The sequence below is a fragment of the Molossus molossus genome, unplaced genomic scaffold (assembly GCF_014108415.1).
Source record: "Molossus molossus isolate mMolMol1 unplaced genomic scaffold, mMolMol1.p scaffold_m16_p_24, whole genome shotgun sequence".
NCBI lineage: Eukaryota > Metazoa > Chordata > Mammalia > Chiroptera > Molossidae > Molossus > Molossus molossus.
Genome location: NW_023425360.1, coordinates 10,634,954 through 10,652,657, shown reverse-complemented (window position 1 = coordinate 10,652,657; position 17,704 = coordinate 10,634,954). Strand labels below are relative to the sequence as shown.

The 17,704-nt window shown below is 55.0% G+C and overlaps 1 protein-coding gene across 1 annotated transcript in view; it reads left to right on the top strand.

The window, feature by feature from the left end:
• Window positions 1-17,704, top strand: part of IGF1R (insulin like growth factor 1 receptor) — a 241,277-nt gene extending 223,573 nt beyond the window's left edge. Inside the window, exons 14-21 of the mRNA XM_036277797.1 lie at window positions 2,672-2,774; window positions 3,827-3,897; window positions 7,767-7,996; window positions 8,263-8,373; window positions 9,782-9,941; window positions 11,299-11,428; window positions 13,123-13,257; window positions 16,455-17,704. Coding sequence (XP_036133690.1) covers window positions 2,672-2,774; window positions 3,827-3,897; window positions 7,767-7,996; window positions 8,263-8,373; window positions 9,782-9,941; window positions 11,299-11,428; window positions 13,123-13,257; window positions 16,455-16,836 — 1,322 coding nt within the window. The 3' untranslated portion in view covers window positions 16,837-17,704. The remainder of the gene's footprint in view (window positions 1-2,671; window positions 2,775-3,826; window positions 3,898-7,766; window positions 7,997-8,262; window positions 8,374-9,781; window positions 9,942-11,298; window positions 11,429-13,122; window positions 13,258-16,454) is intronic.

The window sequence follows — 17,704 nt, the reverse complement described above, 5'->3', positions numbered from 1 at the left end:
ACCCCCCAGGACTCTCCGTAGCAGCTTGCTGTTTCCTGTCTCCTCTTCTGCCTGCATCCGTCCCTGAGGAACAGAGCCTAGGTTTGGGGTCTGGGATCCAGCAGCCTTGGCTTCTGGGGCTCAGTGACCTTGGCTTCTCTGCAGAGATGACATGCTCCAGGCGGGCATGGCCACCCCGACTTGAACCCCGGGAGTGTGAGGATGCCAGGGGACACCCAGGGGGCCCTCTGATGGGCTCTTTCCAGCAGAAGTTGGCATGTGCCGCTGGGAAATACAACCCGCAGGCCTCCCTTGCCGCTGGGAAGCGTCTTCTCGAGTCAGACGAGCCTCTCTCTGGCTCCGGTTCAGTTTCAGTTCCTCTTATTCAATCCTTGGAGGGGGTGGGAGCTTTGGAAGCTTTCTGGGAACTAGTGTCCTTTCAGGAACACTTCTCATGCTTGAATCCTAAGAAAGGACTCTCTGAGCTCCCTTCCTCAGATGAAACCATCTCAGGTCTTGGGTCTTTTTCTTGTAACCCAGCCTCCGAGACCAGTTTCCTAGCCACTGAATCACTGTGCTCGCCCCTGGCCGTGTTCCAGTTTCTCCATGGCCCCGTGCAAATGCGAAACTTGACAAGAACACGGTGCAACCTGACCAGTAGTATCGGTGACACCGAAACGAGAAATAGTCCTGGGAGGAGCAAAGAACAACAGCTTCCCAATGGCAGCGATGCCACGCGCGGATTCTCAGGGATCAGAAAACACAGGCGCCTCCCTCTGTGTTGAGAGCTATTTGATAAAAATATCTTTAATTTAAAAGTTAAAATAGCTTTAATAGTCCTGAAAGAATAATAATAGAAACAGTTTCCAGAGGCGAGATAATCATTGACAGATGACTTACAATAGGTGCAGCTAGCCCGGCCAGTGTGGCTCAGTGGTTGAGCATTGACCCATGCACCAAGAGGTCGCCAGTTCGATTCCCAGTCAGGGCACATGCCCAGGTTGTGGGCCCGGTCCCCAGTAGGGGGCATGCAGGAGGCGGCCAATTGATGTTCTCTCTCATCGATGTTTCTCTCTCTCTCCCCTCTCTCTCAAATCAATAAAATAAAAAATAGGTGTAGCTAGGTCCCCAGTAAGTTCCAACACCATTTGCACAGAGATGACCCTGCTTGGGCATCCCATGAGCACCTCCCACTCATGTACAGAAACCAAAATCACACTTGACACCCGAAAAATATCACAGTGTCCTTTGTTCTTCAGCTCAGGCAGTGGCCCCATAATCTATGTCCCACCCGAGCCTGGACCCTCACCCCCTCCCACTCTCTTCCTTCCTAGTCTCCCATTTCTCATTCAAACCCAGCTCACTGATTTTGCCTTTGAATCACCCTGGAATTCAGCCTCTGTTGTCACCATGACTGCCTAGCTCAGAGCCTCCATCCGGGGCGCTTGCTCTGTGGGGGATGCAGGGGCTGTGGGTGCGGGAGGCCGGGTTCCTGGCCTGTGGCCATGGCTGACAGGCTGCCGGTGTGACCCAGGAGAGGGAGAGTTCATCTCTGCAAGTCTTCCTCACTCACGGGAAAGCTGCGATTCCTCTGTGAGGTTTGGGCTGGGTAATGCGGAGCATGCCCAGGTCCCCTCCTGCGCCCTGGCACTCTCCAAGACATGACAGGGCCTCCTGCCTCTGGCAGCCCCCGCCAGCCTGTCCTCGGGCACAGCCATCCTTTCACATGTGAGTCTGGGCAGTTCACGGGGGCGTGCGCATGCTCCCTGGCTCCTTGGATCTGCAGGAAGAGGTCAAACTTAGCGCGGATGAGGCCGGGGGCACCGACCCTGCCTTCTCTCTGACTCCCTTCTCCTCTCCCGCCCCTGCACTCTTTCCCGCTGGTCGTGCCCCATGGATGCATTGATTTCCCGCACCTGGCAGAATTTTCAGGGTGTGGATGTGTCCCGAGCGTCCAGTCTGACTCCTGTCACATAAGTGAGCCCTGGTGACGGGTGAGCTGGTGCCGCAGGGAGCTCGGGCCCTCAGACCCGTGATGACGCCCCATGTGTGGGGTGTGGGGTTGCCAGCCAGCTGTTTTGTTTGTTTGTTTTTTAATTATCTGTGGCGCTGTCTCTGGACAGATAAAGTCAGTACAGCTTGAGCGTTACATGTGAAAATCTCTGTGCATTTTATTTCAGCAAATGGATGCATTTCCGTTAGCAGTCATTAAACTGCACAGAGATTATTTTACTTGCATATCATTCAAACTATTATTTCAGAATACACTGCACTCTAAAAATAAAAATATGTATGCCTGGCTGGGTAGCTTGGTTGGAACGTCATCCCCATACACAAGATTTGGGTTCGATCCCCAGTCAGGGCACATAACAAGCAGCCAATGAATGCATCAGTACGTGGACAATGAACTGATGTCTCTCTCTCTCTCTCTCTGCGCCACCTTCTCTCTAGCTAAAGTGAATAAATAAAGTAATAATAATTAAAAAGTGAAAATGGGTATACTCCGTCTACACTTGATCTTTTTTCAAGTTAAGTCGGTGTTTCTGATACTGGTTACCCTCAGGGTGCCTTGTTCATGGCAAGGCAGTGAAAACAGAGATTTTCTTTCCATCCTTCTAGCGAAATGTTAGAAACTGAAACGAGTCGCTTTTTCCCTCCTGACGTCTGACCATTCCCCCTTGCTTTTCCGCAGCGACGTACGAGAACTTCATGCACCTGATCATCGCTCTGCCCGTGGCCTCCCTGCTGATAGTGGGAGGGCTGGTGATCATGTTGTACGTCTTCCACAGGAAACGGTGAGTGACGCCGGGCGGAGTCCGATGCCTCTGGGCGCCAAGTGGTTTGATGATGTGGGCCTGAGTTAAGGTCAAGCATTTGAGGAACTAGTTTATGGCTCAGAAAACCTGGTTTGCCCATCAAATGTTCTTCGTAGGAATGGAGAACGTTTTTCTAAGGTTCAACAGTGACAGCTTTTTCGGACAGCGCCACGGTCCCCTCACTGGTCACTCTGCCACACAGATGCGGCCGCTACGCAAAGCTTCCCCGACCCGATCTGTTAGCCCTGCTGATCCAAAGGCCCTTTCAACTTCCAATGAAGTGAAGAGACGATGGTTTCTTTATTTCTATCTATTTATCTATCTATTTATTTATTTTTGGTAATCCTCACCTGAGGATATTTTTCCATTGATTTTTATTTTATTTTTATTTTTATTTTTTTATCCTCACCTGAGGACATTTTTTCATTTTTTGTACAGATAGAGTGGGAGGGAGAGAGAGGAAAAGAGAGAGAGAGAGAGAAACATCGATGCGAAAGGGACACATCGAGTGGCTGCCACCCGCATGACCAACCAGGGCCGGGGACAAACTGCAACCGAGGTACATGCCCTTAGCAGGAACCGAACCCGGGTCTCTCTGGACCGCAGGCGGACGCTCTAACCGCTGAGCCAAACCGGCCAGGGCTCCATTGATTTTTAGATAGAGTGGAAGGGAGAGAGGAAGGGGGAGAGAGAAAGAAACATCAACGAGAGAGACATATTGATTGGTTGCCTCCCTCACGACCCTGACCGGGATTGGGACTGGGACTGGGGATTGAAGCTGCGACCCAGGTACATGCCCTTGACCAGGAATCGAACCCAGAACCCTCTGGTCTGTTGGCTGCTGCTCTAAACCATCGAGCCACACTGGCCAGGGCCTGAATGTTTCTTTAAAAGTGCTAATCTAAGGCCACTGAGCTCCACTCCTTCCCTTCCTCCTGAGACTTAATGAAAACAGATACAACAGAGATGCGAGCGTGTCCAGAAATGTGTGGAGATGGGGCTGTTAGCCTAACGTGTGTCCCTTTCGGCAGAAACAACAGCAGGCTGGGGAACGGCGTGCTGTATGCTTCCGTGAACCCGGAGTACTTCAGCGCGGCCGATGGTAAGCTTCTCAGATCACTGCGCGGGGTTCCGGATCGGGGCGCTTGCGGGGGTGTGGCTAATTTAGGAGACGGGGCTACATTATTTCGAGGTAATCCGTCTTTGTTAACACTTCTTTTGACGCTTATTCTTTAAATCCAAGTTTTGAGCAGTTCACTGAAGATCTCAGACACTCTGGGCTGCTTGGGATGCCCCAAGGGAACAAAAAAACAAAACAAAACAGGCTTCTGAGTTGAGCGTGGCTGGCTCAGTAATCAATTTATTTACTGGCTGGGAATCGTATGGCAGAATGAAGAAAGCTGTTCAACGCTGGTGTGTCGTCGGGGACGCGCTGCAGCCGACAAACCCGACCTTTTCTGGAACTAGTTGCACATCGTTACAGTTGCCTTTGATCACTTATGGCTTCTCTGCATTTTTTTTATCTTGCAGTGTTTCTGTTCATTCCTTCCTGATGAGGGTCATAGGATTTATACACTCACAGCCCGTTCAAGGTCCTTTGGGTAATGGCTAATGGGGGCCATTTGGTTAAGTGGCCGAGAAGGTCTGACTTGGAAGTTGGGTTGTATTCAATGGTTCTTTCTTTCTCTCTTCTTTTCTCTTTTCTTTTCTTTTTCTTTTTTTTCTTTTCTTTTCTTTTCTCTTTTGTTTTCTTTTTTCTTCTCTTCTCTTCTCTCTTTACTCTTTTCTCTCTTTCTCTTTCTTGTCTTCCTTTCTCTCTCTCTCCCCTCCCTCCCTTCTTCCCTTCATTCCTTCCTACCTTCCCCCCTTTTTGCTGTCTTTTCTTCCTAGTGTACTAAATCCAAACCTTGGGAAGTAAGTTGGGGTGGCGCGTTGGCCGCTGGGTCCAGCGACACCAGCACCGTTGAGTGGCACCTGGCTTTGTCCCCTTGGATCCTCTAAGGGGGTCTTTTGTGTGCCCGTCCGTAGGTGAGGGAGTGAGTCGAGAGGGGAGCTTGCCCAGGTCCCACAAGTAGGCAGGCGGGCAGTCAGGACGACGCAGTCCCTGGCATCTCGCTAACAGCGTGAGGCAGTCACTGTGGAGGAGGACTTGCGCCTCAGGGTGGCCAGAGAAGCCACTGAGGAGCCCGGTGGCGTTTGTCCAATGAGTAAATCAGGGTGTGAAGTCAGGGCGGGCGTGTTCGGAGAAGGTGTTTGCCTCTTTCTCGCGTCAGGAGAAGTGCAGGTAAGTGAGCAGGAGACAGGAAGGAGGGTCATGATTATTCCCACTGACGATCCCGATGCGATCAGAAAACAGCAGGGAACGCTTTGACAGATTAAAGCACTGTATCCATATCAGGTTTTACTGTGATTCCTTCAGTAATCTCTAATTCGGTTGTGTTTATGTTAAAGCCAATCAGACATAGCCTCCGAATGGGAATCAAATGCAGAATAAGAAGGACGTTATTCCTATATATAGGGCGGCCTCACAGCGTTGTATTTTTAATGGGCACATATATACGCACACACACACCTGTGTCCCTATGTATGTATATAAGGCATAGAAAACCTTCTGGAAGGATACACACCAAATTTAAAAGAGTAGTTACTTCTGGAGAGGATCTTTTTCTTTAGGAAAACAGCAGAAGATTTTTATGCACTGTTTATATCAATAATAGCTTTATAAAAAAGAAATTGAGTCATCGCACACACAGGGATTCATAGGGGTGTGCAAGGCTCGTGCCCTGTCTGTGAGGTTGGAAAGAGACTTCAGAGCATCTGCTCTGCTCTGGGTGGAGCAAGGCTGGTGTCTGTGGCTCTGATGACAGTGTCCTGGAAGTCCCGTGTCCTGGCTGGAAGTCCCATGTCCTGGAAGTCGTGTCCTGGCTGCAAGTCCCGTGTCCTGGAAGTCCCATGTCCTGGCTGGAAGTCCCGTGTCCTGGCTGGAAGTCCCATGTCCTGGAAGTCCCGTGTCCTGGAAGTCCCGTGTCCTGGCTGCAAGTCCCGTGTCCTGGAAGTCCAAGGAGCGCAGTGATATCAGACTCAGTGATTGGAATTCAAATTCTGTGTCTTTCCAGAACGCTTTCATAACAGGTCTTGATTTTTCTTTAAAAACAAAACAAACAGAAAGCACTACTCCTTCTGTCACCTCCTTTGAACTTAATGGATCCGGCCTTTTGACAAGCGCCCTGATAGCGAGTTTCCTCAAGGGGTGACGAGATGACATTGCAGTTCAGAAATGCTTTAAAAACTTCTCTGCGAGCACTAATCTGCGTGTCCTGCTCTCCAGGGTACACTGAAAATCCCCGCAGGCAGGTGCTGATAACATTGTGCTCAGGCTGCTGCTTAAGTCAGTGCGGAGGGTTGAATTCAGAGCAAAGGATTGTGAGTATGGACCGAGGGACCTCCCAGGGAATGGATGTGGTTGGTTCTCACTCCATGTTCTGGGGCTGCTGCGTAGTTCATTCCGATGGGAAGCAAGCCTGGCTTCTCAGAGCTGCAGGGATGCAGACCGGCTCTGGCTGCTTCGTGAACCCTTACCTGCTGGTTGTCTCTCGCTCTCCCAAGCAAGCATCGGCCTCTAAGCCAAGTGGAGGGTCAACTTCCATTTGTGAGAGCCCTAAACTCCTATGTCCTATGAAATGGGACAATGTGGATGCAGGGAAATTCGAGACTGACTAATATCGTCCCCGTTGGCCACTCCTGAGCGTCTCAGAGACTGGGGGTATGTCCTGGGTCGTTTGTAGACCTCTTTCCTTTATGACAGCACCTGAAGGTGCATACTGGGGACCTGGGGTGCTGAATACATCACCAGCCCACTGCTCTGGTGCATGCAGCCAAGGCCCAAGGTTGAGGTCCCACAGCACGAAAGCAAGCAGATGTCACCGCAGGTCCCGGTCCGAGGCAGGACCACATCCTTTCTACCCTGCTGCATGCGGGCAGCCTGCCGAGGGCGCCCCCTTCAGGCAGGACGGCAGCGTGCAGCTGTAGGTGAAGATTCTAACTGAAGTTTCTGTGGTGCTTAGGAACCAGCCGATCGTTTTACTTTTCACCCTGCAGGTCGGGTTTGTGCAGCGGATCCTGTTTTCTCTCTAACCTCCCTCTTCCTCTCCCCTTCCTTCCTGCCGGGAAGTATTTGTTTTGTGTTGTTTTCTTAAACTGGATTGAATGGGACCAGAAGCACGGACAGGGAGGAAACCCTATTCAGGTGCAGTCATCACCTCCCAGCGCCCCACCACAATGCAGGGGTCCCCGAGTTCTCAGAGCCCAGGCCAGAGCCTGGGGAGACGCCTCTGCTCAAACGTGCCTTCCACCCTGGTCACCACAGAGTGCCCCTCAGTGCCCGAGCTCAGGTTCTTCTGTACTTAGATGCCCCTGGTCCCTGGCAAGACTGAAAACACTTTGTCTAGACCAGACCAGTGCTACCGGTGGAAATATAATGCCAGCCCCATTTTTCTAGTGGCCACATAAAAACAGTGAAAAGAAGCAGGTGAAATAAATGTCAATAGCATCTTTCACTTAACCCAAGACATCCCAAGTAGTATCAGTTTTACTATGTAATCAGCATAAATGTCACTAAACTATTCACATTATTTTTTGCAGTCCCCTCTGAAATCCAGTGTGAACTTATTTCATACTTACAGCATGTCACAAACTGGCCTGCGCTCTGGTTCTTAGTATATGCTGTTCATATCCTTGAATTTTCCAGGACTTCTTGGGGATCTGAAATGCCAGGGTTTGAGGGTGCTGTTGCCTCCTGAGGTCGATCCACAGCCCGTGGGCCCTTTCGGAGCAAGCCAAGTCACTGTCCCCGGTGTCCTGCTGGCGGGCTTGAGGACGTGGCGTCTCTTTCTTCACCCCCGAGGTCCCCCCACCACGTTCTGCCCTGCCTCTCACTGTGACATCGCTTAACTCAGTTGTCTTCTTCCCCAGTGTACGTGCCCGATGAGTGGGAGGTGGCTCGGGAGAAGATCACCATGAACCGGGAGCTGGGACAGGGCTCCTTCGGGATGGTATACGAAGGGGTTGCCAAGGGCGTGGTTAAAGATGAGCCCGAAACCAGGGTGGCCATTAAGACGGTCAACGAGGCCGCGAGCATGCGCGAGAGGATCGAGTTTCTCAACGAGGCTTCGGTGATGAAGGAGTTCAACTGTCACCATGTGGTAAGAGGAGGCAGGGCTTGGCGCGGAAACATGGCAGTGGCCATACTGGGGGGTTTGGGGACTTGCCCCCATCCAGCTTCCAGAGTCTCCCATCACCCCACCGCCGCCTTCAGCTACCTGTGCACATGCACGGAGGCTCTGGGGTGCTGCAGACCTGGGCCGTGGAGCCCCTGCGGCCCCTTGTCTGGGCCCCACCCCTGGGGTGGGGGTGTGACAGTTGGGGCACCCCTCACCCTCTGAGGCCTCCTCTTTGTCATTCCTCCCAGGTGCGGTTGCTGGGCGTGGTGTCCCAGGGCCAGCCCACACTGGTCATCATGGAACTCATGACACGGGGTGATCTCAAAAGTTATCTCAGGTCTCTGAGGCCAGAAATAGAGGTAGGTGTTCATCTTGACCAACTTCGCGTGTGATCTGTCCTCTTCCTTCTCGAGCCTGTCCCCAGAAGCCACTGTGTCTTCAGATCGGTTGACGTGGAAGGTTCTGGCTGCGTGCTTGGCCCTAGGTGGTTTATGGGGCCAGGTGCCTCCTGCACGGCCATTTCCCAGAGTTCCACCTGTGTCCACGCTGCGACCTCCCTGAAGCCTGGCCTGGCCCTGGCCAGCAGTCACCCTCTCATCGCTGACTCCTCCCCTCGCCCAGCCTCCTTGTTTGGTTCTCCGGGTGTCCCGCCACCTCGTCCTGTGTGGCTTTTCGTTGCGGGCACAGCCTGTAGCCCAGGGCGGGCTGGCAGTGCTGCCCATGCTTGTCCAAGTTCACTGTCAGTTTGACTTGATTCTTGTGCTGGGTGGTTTCGCACCCAGCCCTGTGCATTGTCCCCTCCGCACACTCCCCCACCCCCGGAGTCTGTACCTTCCAGACCAGGACGCCACATGTGTCCCCTTCTTTGTCCTGAGTCCGCGTCCTGCCTGTGCTTCCAAACCTCGGCTGCAGGGCCTCAGCTCCGTGTCCTGAAAAACGTCAGTCTGTTGGGAGCTTGAACTTGGAAACCTGCCAGAGTCCTGAGCCGCTTTTCATTGGTCACCCTGGCGTCCCACTTCTGTCGCATGAATCCACGAGCCCACTTTTTAACTCAGGGAGGCATGACTTCTACGTGAGCAATTCTGAGGACACACTGGTGGAAACGCTTAGAAATAACACGGGGACATCCCCTTTCACTGGGCGGCCTTGCTGGGTCTGAGGGCTCACCCGGACCCCAGATTTGCTGGGTGTTGAGTCAGCTCTGCTGTGGCTGCTTGTGTTCCCAGGATGCTCCCCATTCTCCACCCCCTTCCACCCCTTTTGAATTTCTGTAGCCTGTCTCTGTTGGAGCTTCATCTTTTGTTGTCTTCTTTTAATTTGTAGCTTAATCATCTTCCAAGTAGTAGTTCCCTAATTTGAACTCTGAGTCCCAGGTCACACGTGGCTTCCTTAGTCACAGCAGATGAGCTTTGTGATTCTGGGAGGGGACCACCAGGGCGGACGAAGGCCCGAGTCGGGTGGCTTCCAACATGCCCACCCCACTCCACACAGCAAGGGTCCCAAGCGCCCCCGTTCTGCCCTATTCAAAATGGACAATGCCAGTTCCAAGTTGTGCCAATCGGTGTTTATCTCTGCAACTCTGTGTGATGTGGTCGGCCAGCAGGCCTCTGACTTGACCGCAAAGCAGATGCTATGGTCTCTGGAATAATCCATTCCTTCTGAGCAAGTCCGGATTCCTTCGCAGAATGCTCTGACTGAGCAGCGTTGGATTGGCAAACCCTGAAAAATGCCTGCATTCTCACGTGACTGTTTTGTGATCTCCCACAGAATAACCCAGCCTTCGCACCTCCGAGCCTGAGCAAGATGATCCAGATGGCGGGAGAGATTGCGGACGGCATGGCATACCTCAATGCCAACAAGTTCGTCCACAGAGACCTTGCTGCCCGCAACTGCATGGTGGCGGAAGATTTCACAGTCAAAATCGGAGGTGTGTCCTTAGCCTCTCAGATCTGAGCAAAGTCAGCTGCGTGTGTCTTAGGGACCGACTTGGCGCTAGTCTGCCTGCGGGCATCCTGTGGGCGCAAAGCCTTGCTCCTGGGAATGACGTCATCGTCTCCAGTGCACAGGAGCTCAGTTCTTGCTCCTGTCTCCGCTCCTGCGAAGGGGGTGTTGTGTCCCTTGCCATTTGAGATCCAGATCGCCAGGGCCTGCACTCACTGTTTAGCTGTGTGGCCCAGTTAGAGTGGTATTTTCTTTGCACTTGTGGTTTTATGTCTAGAAATTGGAAGTTTTTCTTTCGTGTTAGAGGAAATGGTTTGTGTTTTGGTTTCCTGTGGCACAGGTCAAGACAAGTCCCCTGATTTGCATGTCCCGGGCCTCATTCTGAGATAAGACTTGGCGATGTTTCCTTCACTAGGGCTCAGAACCACCCCCATCGCCTTGTGGATGACAAGTCTGACCAGTAATTGTACCAGAGACAGTTTGATGACCCTTGGCATAGGACAAGCAAATTGTGTTGATTAATGTCCAAGGAGCTTGGTTTGTGGCCTTATCGTTTTGTGGCCAAGGTAGCGACACTAGTGAACGTGTACAGGGGGCAGCCCTCTCCCCTGGGAAGGGGCACGGAGGTGTCCCTGTAAGACCAGGTAGCATCTCTGAGTGGGAAATCACTCTGACAAAGAAGCAATAATTTAGGCTTATAAAGCAAGCCTGCCATCCAACGTAATTACATGACATCTTCTAGAGACATGGAAAATGGAAGACATTTTCAAAAGTGAGTGGGAGTATTATGGTGAAAAACATTATTGAGTAATAGCGTCAGGGGCCTAGTAAACAGCATCTCTCAGGATTCTTTCTCACTGTGCACTTCTGTCATTGTGAATGGGTGCTCAGTATTCCCCCTTTGTAGACAGCAGAGCCTCTTTCCTTCCCGTGGCGACGGGGACAGTGCCACCAAGTGGTAAGAGTCAGCCTGCTCCTGCTTTCCATCAGGTTGAAAACCACACACGGACGACCTTGGGTCTGCGCAGTACATGTTTCCTTGATAAACTCTGACCTTGACCATTTGTTAGTTGCCTCTCATTTGAAATTCAGTAAGGGATTAGCGTTTTAGAAGCAGCACCTTAGAAGTGTTTCTAGGAGCGGAGCCTTCTGGGGGTTTGCATGTCACGTGGCTAGTCACTGGGTCCTTGTTGCTGCTGCTGAGGAGACTGCAGGCATTGCCACCTGCTGGCCCCTGGACGCAGGGGCAGGGCTCCCGGCTCAGCAGTGGCCTCGCTTCTTTGCCTGTCCCCCTGAGAGCTGCGTCAACAGCCTGACTCTCCCGCCGTCTGTCTGCCTCCCAGATTTCGGCATGACCAGAGACATCTACGAGACCGACTATTACCGGAAGGGCGGGAAGGGGCTGCTGCCTGTGCGCTGGATGTCCCCCGAGTCCCTCAAGGACGGCGTGTTCACCACTCATTCTGACGTCTGGTATGACACTGTTCCTGGAGCGCGGGCCCCTCGGCTCAGGCTCAGCAGCTTAGTTCTGGCTCCTTGTTACCCGCTCCCAGCTTTGGCTAAGTGTTCTGTAGGCCACACTCCATCCCTGAGGTCTTCCTGTCGTCGGGCTAGCTGAGGACAGGCGGCACTTGTGGGATCGAAAGGCTGCAGGGCCCACGCGTGTCAGCCCTTAGCTGCTCACTGAATGGCTGGAAGTCACAGCACGGGAGCTGGGACATGCTAGCACACCTCCCCTCTCTGCCCGCCCCCCCCTCCCCGCCTTCCCTCATCTGATCTTTCCCAGTAAACACATACTGTGACGGGGTGGCCGCCTCCCCCAAACCTTCAGATGGCACACATGGTTTAAACCCAAAGGTTACGAGGTCTGATGGGCTTTCCTGTTGATCTCAGGGCTGTGTGTCCTCCTAGCGGGCATCCGTGTTGTTGACCCTGGGATGGGACGCAGAGAACAATGTCTCCCCGAAGTCTAAGCGTCTCGGGGTAGAAAGCTCATCCACAGAGGACTCTCGGTGCCACTGTCCCTGGTGCCGTTCCTCACCGACTGAAACACGACGAGGTTCTTGGCACATAAGGCCCTGGCACACTTGCCTTCCAGGATGTCAGCTGGCCCTTGGCTGTCCTCGGGGACATCCCATTGCCGATGAGTTAAAGAAGCGGGAGTTGTTTACGCCAGCTCTCTGGGTGACCGAGTAGGGCAGCTATGTAAAGAGTCGCCGACGTCACTTTCTATTCAGCTTGTGAGCTCACATATGAGACCTGCCTGGTAGCCACCTGTCCCAGGTGGTCGTCTCTTCACTGTCCATCACGGTGCTCAACGCCACATCGCGATGTCGAGGTGGTGACGTGAGCTGGGAAGGCTCCCGTATTTTGCAGATGACAGCCTTGCTTTTTCAGACCTTATGTGTCTGCAATTTCGGGGATGCACTGTCTGTTTTAGTTGGTTTTCCAGCACTTGAGTTTCTGAGCCAAGAGGCGAAACTGCCTGCATGGCGGCCCCCCTGCTGCTCCCCAGGTTCCCCAGCTGCCCTGGGCGCCACTCTGATCTGAGGCCCTCTCCTTGCCCGTGACCTCCCCTGCCCAGCCAAGCGGCACCCTCCTCGATCCCCGCCTGCACAGGCCAGCAGCTCCCCAGCCCCCGTGGGACAAGGTCTCCCCTCTCCCTGGCCCCATTGGACCCGAGATCCCTGTCGACCTTTCCCACACCCCGACCCCACACCAGGGAAATCAGCACTCTGGCCAGGGCCCAGGCTCCAGACTCTGAAACTGCGAGGTGATTCTACTGCGCAGCCACTGGGTAGAGGTTCCCCAAACCGGAGCTTTTCGGACAGTGTCATTGTCTCCGGCTATAGTTGAGGCCACTAAATCGCTGACCTGGCAGGGCCTGGGATCCACATAGGATTCTTTTGGGATAATGCATGTTTGGGAGACTACCCTGCTGTGTAGATGGAGGGGGGGGCTGGGTCCAACTCAGCTGCCTGGGCTCCAGCTCAGGGCCCTGACACCCCCTGCCCTCCAGGGCTGCGTTGCGCTGCAGGGGACAAGGTAGCAGGACATGAGGGCGCCACAGTGAGCCAGTTCTGAGGTCTGGGTGGAGGATGCTGGGAAGGGGCGGACAGCGTCGTCCTGCGCACCCTTCCGACGGCCTCACGCCTCTGCTCCCGCAGGTCCTTTGGGGTCGTCCTCTGGGAGATCGCCACGCTGGCGGAGCAGCCATACCAGGGTTTGTCCAACGAGCAGGTCCTGCGCTTCGTCATGGAGGGCGGCCTTCTGGACAAGCCGGACAACTGCCCCGACATGCTGTACGTATTGCCCGGGTCACGAGACGAGCAGGGGCGAGAGGCGGTCTCTGCTGGTGGGCACTGCGGGAGTGGGTGCCCTGGAGAGGGGCGTGTGCCCTTGGGGTTCCCTCATCCCGCCCGTCCCCCTGGACTCTGTAGCTCTGGTTCGCAGTTTGCACGGTGGTTCTCAGGCCAGCGTCTCTGAAATGCCTGGCAGAAGCATCCTCACTCCCTCCCCCGGGGCAAAGGTTAGACGTGAAGGCAGCGGTGTGACACTGGTCACTCTTAAGCCAAGTTCCAGAGTCAGTTCCGCTGGTGCAGCAGGTGCACCCGGCCTCTCCCACGGGCACCGCTAGCGCGCTGCGCACTGTTGTCCTCGCGAATGTGTCCGTGAGCTTAGGCAGGGAAGGCGTGTCCGGGGAGGCAGGTTCTTTTGTTACAAGAGAAGAGAACAGACTCGTTTACCCAGAGGAGAGGAAAGCCATCTGGACTGGCACCCAGGGCAGCGTGGGGCGAGGTCAGGCGGCTGCTGGTGGCTTCAGCTCGGCTGTCTGGTGACACCTGGGTGCAGGTGAGGCTGCAGACCCTCAGGAGCTCAGCCAGCCCAGGCTTCAGGGGAGGGCTCCCTGGTGCACCCCCGAGGGCAGTCTCAACACCAGGACTCAGTTTGAATGGACTCAGCGGGTCGCACGGGACCAGATTCGTCTTGTGGTTTGCTGGTGATCCCGTATTCTGAATCGACTGCAGAGCTCATCCTTAAGCTTCTCTTGTGCTCAGGTCTCCACGCTTACACCGCAGATGTCCTTGAGCTCCTCTGGGTAGGTGCCGACTGCTGGCCTGGAGTGTCCAGCGTGGTTCTTACTGCTGGTTTCGTGGGGTGTGAGTGCTCAGTGGGGTCCAGGCAGCCTTGCAATCGAGGGGCTTCCCGTGGTACTCAGGCCCCGTGTTTGATCTCTGCCCAAAGACAGAGGACGTGGGGCGAGGGCCAGGCAGGCCCGCTGTCCCACTGTCCCTCCTGGTGAGACTGGCTCATAAGACAATCCTGGCTGTTGGCTACGTGAGGGAGGTGGCGGAGGGCGCACCGAGCCTCCAGGTCCTTTCTGGAATCTGGCCTCTTTGCTGTGACGGTCGTTCTTCACTCGGGCTGAGGCTGTGCCAAAGCTGGGCGCTGGGCTGCTGGGCTGTGGTGCGGATCCTGGCTGCGGCCACCCCGTCCGCACACGGCTGGTGGGGCGACAGAGGCCGGCGGTGTGCGGGGTGGAGCGGGCAGTGCAGTCCTGGCCCCTGCGTGTCCGTGTGAGGGGATTCACAGGGCAGTAGCTCCACTCTGTCTGTCCCTGCCGGGGTGCGGGTGGTGTCTGTGTGCCCCCGCCCAGTGGGGGAGTTCCGTGAAGGACGCTCCCACTCACCAGAGCTGACCAGCTGCAAAAAAAAGTGCATTTCTAAAGAGGAGTTCTATCAGCTCGCAAACCCTTCTAGAATCTACTGGAACGTTTTCTTTTGGAGACAGTGTAAACGGTCTCGGATCCCAGAGTCCAAAGGCTTCCATTGACGGCCAGCTCTGGAAGGGCGGGGACTCCGCGGGGGTTTAAAAGCGGCGCCATGTCACGTGGCCCGTGTGCCCACGCCACTCACAGCTCTCCCCTGCTGGTGGCACCGCCCCAGCCTGGCCCACGCGCAGTGCCGGGCACGTCATGTGTCCTTGGCCCTGGCTGCCCTTCTATTCAGGGATGAGCCGTCAGCCAGAGGTGATCACATGAAAGCAGAGGGATTCCGTGTATGTGTGGGGTCCTTTCCTTAGGGAGTGATGAGGGACATGTGCGAACCCCACAGCACCCATGTTGCGCAGTGACACGGGGTGTCTGCTAGCAGGAGCGTGGGTTCTCTTGTTAGGAGAGAACAACCTGTGGAGGCAGGCGGCCTCCACGGTGTAGCCAGTTCCCAGGGACCCCATCCCAGCTCTACCCTCACTGGATGGGGAATGGACGTGTAACCTCTTGGTACTCATGCGCGCTCATCTCCACAGTGGGGTGTTTTCTAGCGCATCTGATCCTGGATTCGTGAGGGTCACACAGCTCACGGATCCCGCTGACTGCTGACCCCGTGCCCCACGCGTTCCTGGGGCGGCCTGGACGTAGAGTAGGGAAGGGAAGATTGTGTCACTCTTCACGTCTTGTCTGGCTTTTCCCACCGGAGCTGGGGTGCCATGCGTTCTCTGCCCAGGGCCACAGGCCACTGTTTGGGGTAAAAGGCCCAGGGTCTCTGTTCTGACAGCCCAGCCTGCGGTTGGAGCTTGAGAGTGGCCGCAGACGCTGGAAGCAAAGGGGTGTGTTTGCGGTGCCACTAAACTGTTTATGAAGACGGAGCAGGTGGCCAGCCCTGCTCCCGTCCCCGCCCCTCAGGGTCACGTCCTCTTCCATCTGACTTCACCTGACACCTCTCTGCCTGTGTCTTTCGAGAGAGCCAGCCTGGTCGGCATAGGAGCTCTGTCCTTGCGGGCCGGGGTGTGTGCTCACGGGCCTCTCTCCCTGGAACTTTCCCTGGGGCCACGCGTCAGGAAGGTGGTCACCCTGACAGATGGCCGGAAGCCAATTTGGGGTATGTTGGCCTGCCTAGAAATGAGGAGCTCCCATTGGCCATTCTTGTTAAAAAGCATCTCTTTAGCCAGAAGGTTTTTGTTTGTTTGTTACAAAAACAGAGAATAGCGTTTTCCAGCGAGAACAGAAGCGAAAGAGGAGGCACTTTGGTTTCAAGCTCACGGGAGAAAGGGCCCTTGTTGGGACCCTGGCGTCCGCTGTGCTCTGTGGCCAGGCTGGACGTGTTTGCTCGGTCCCCCACCGTTTTGCTCCGAAGGTCTACCGTTTAGCTGGTTAATAAGCAGCAGCCCCTGTGATCACTCCCCAGCCCGACGTGTGAGCGGCCAGAGGTTTCTCACTCTAAGTCTGGAAGGACTGTGTGGTCAGTAGCCGCAGCGATGCTTCCAGCCCAACGCTGGCTTGTTTTCTCAGTGTCTGGGCGCTGCCTCCACGCATCATAGCCCACAACGCGGACCCTGCCCCTGGGTGGGTCCTGGGCGGCGTGGATGCGATGGTGGGGGCGTCAGGAGATCTCGAGGGCTCCCGGGCCAGCAGGATGGAGACCGGAAGCCCAGGGAGGTGGCAGCGCTGGGCTCGATGCGCGCGCGGGCACGTGGGGCCCACCTCTGTCTGTCCCCCCAGGTTTGAGCTCATGCGTGTGTGCTGGCAGTACAACCCCAAGATGAGGCCCTCCTTCCTGGAGATCATCGGCAGCATCAAGGACGAGATGGAGCCCGGCTTTCAGGAGGTGTCCTTCTACTACAGCGACGAGAACAAGCCGCCCGACGCCGAGGAGCTGGACCTGGAGCCGGACAACATGGAGAGCATGCCCCTGGACCCCTCCGCCTCGTGTTCCTCCCTGCCACTGCCCGACAGACACTCACTGCACAAGGCTGAGAACGGCCCCGGCCCTGGCGTGCTGGTCCTCCGGGCCAGCTTCGACGAGAGACAGCCCTACGCGCACATGAACGGGGGTCGCAAGAATGAGAGGCCCCTGCCCCTGCCCCAGTCTTCGACCTGCTGATTGGGGACCCGAGTCCAGTGCAGACCATCACGTGTGTGCACGCTCGGTGGGTGGGGGGAGCGCGTCCTAACCGTCTGTTCACAGCCTCCTGTACCTCAGTGGATCTTCAGAACTGCCCACGGGAGAGGCTTCTCTGCAGTCAACACCCTCGGGATGTCCCTGTTTCAATATGCAAGCAGCTTTTTACTTCCCTGCCCAGACCCTCGCCTGACACGGGCCTTTAAGAACCTTAATGGCAACAGAACACTTGAGAATCGAGTCTCCTTACTCTTCCCTGTGTCTTCTCCTCTCTCTCACCTTTCTCTCTCTCTTTTCCTCTCTCTCTCTCTCTCGCTCTCTCTCTCTGCTTCATAATGGAAAAGACATTTGCCACAAGCCCAGCCAGGACGCCCTTTTTATCAGATTGAGGAAGTGGCTGTCCCTCCCTGGGACCCCATCTGGCTCCCACACACACCTGCCTGTCACCGTAGGTCTTTTATAAAAAAAACAACACACACGTTGCAATGGCATTTTTTAAACGATCTTTAACCTTTTTAGGGACACATGACATTTACAAAGGGCCATCATTCATGCAAGGTTGTTACCATTTTAACGCTGCCAAATTCTGCCAAAACCCGGGACTCTGTCCCTCCCGACCCCTGCACATGTTGTCTGATGTCCAGAGGCACGGGCACGCGTGGTCTCCGTCGCTCCTGCGAGAGCCCCGCTGGCGCCGCCCTCCATCCAACCAGCCCCCCGGTGTTCTTGTCAAGTCTCATGTCCACACAGGCCAATTTGCTTTGACTCAGTTATTATTTGGGGGAACTGGACAGAATGAGACAAGCTGTCAGAGGAGACGGGGAGAAGCCAACCTGGCTTCCCTGCCCAC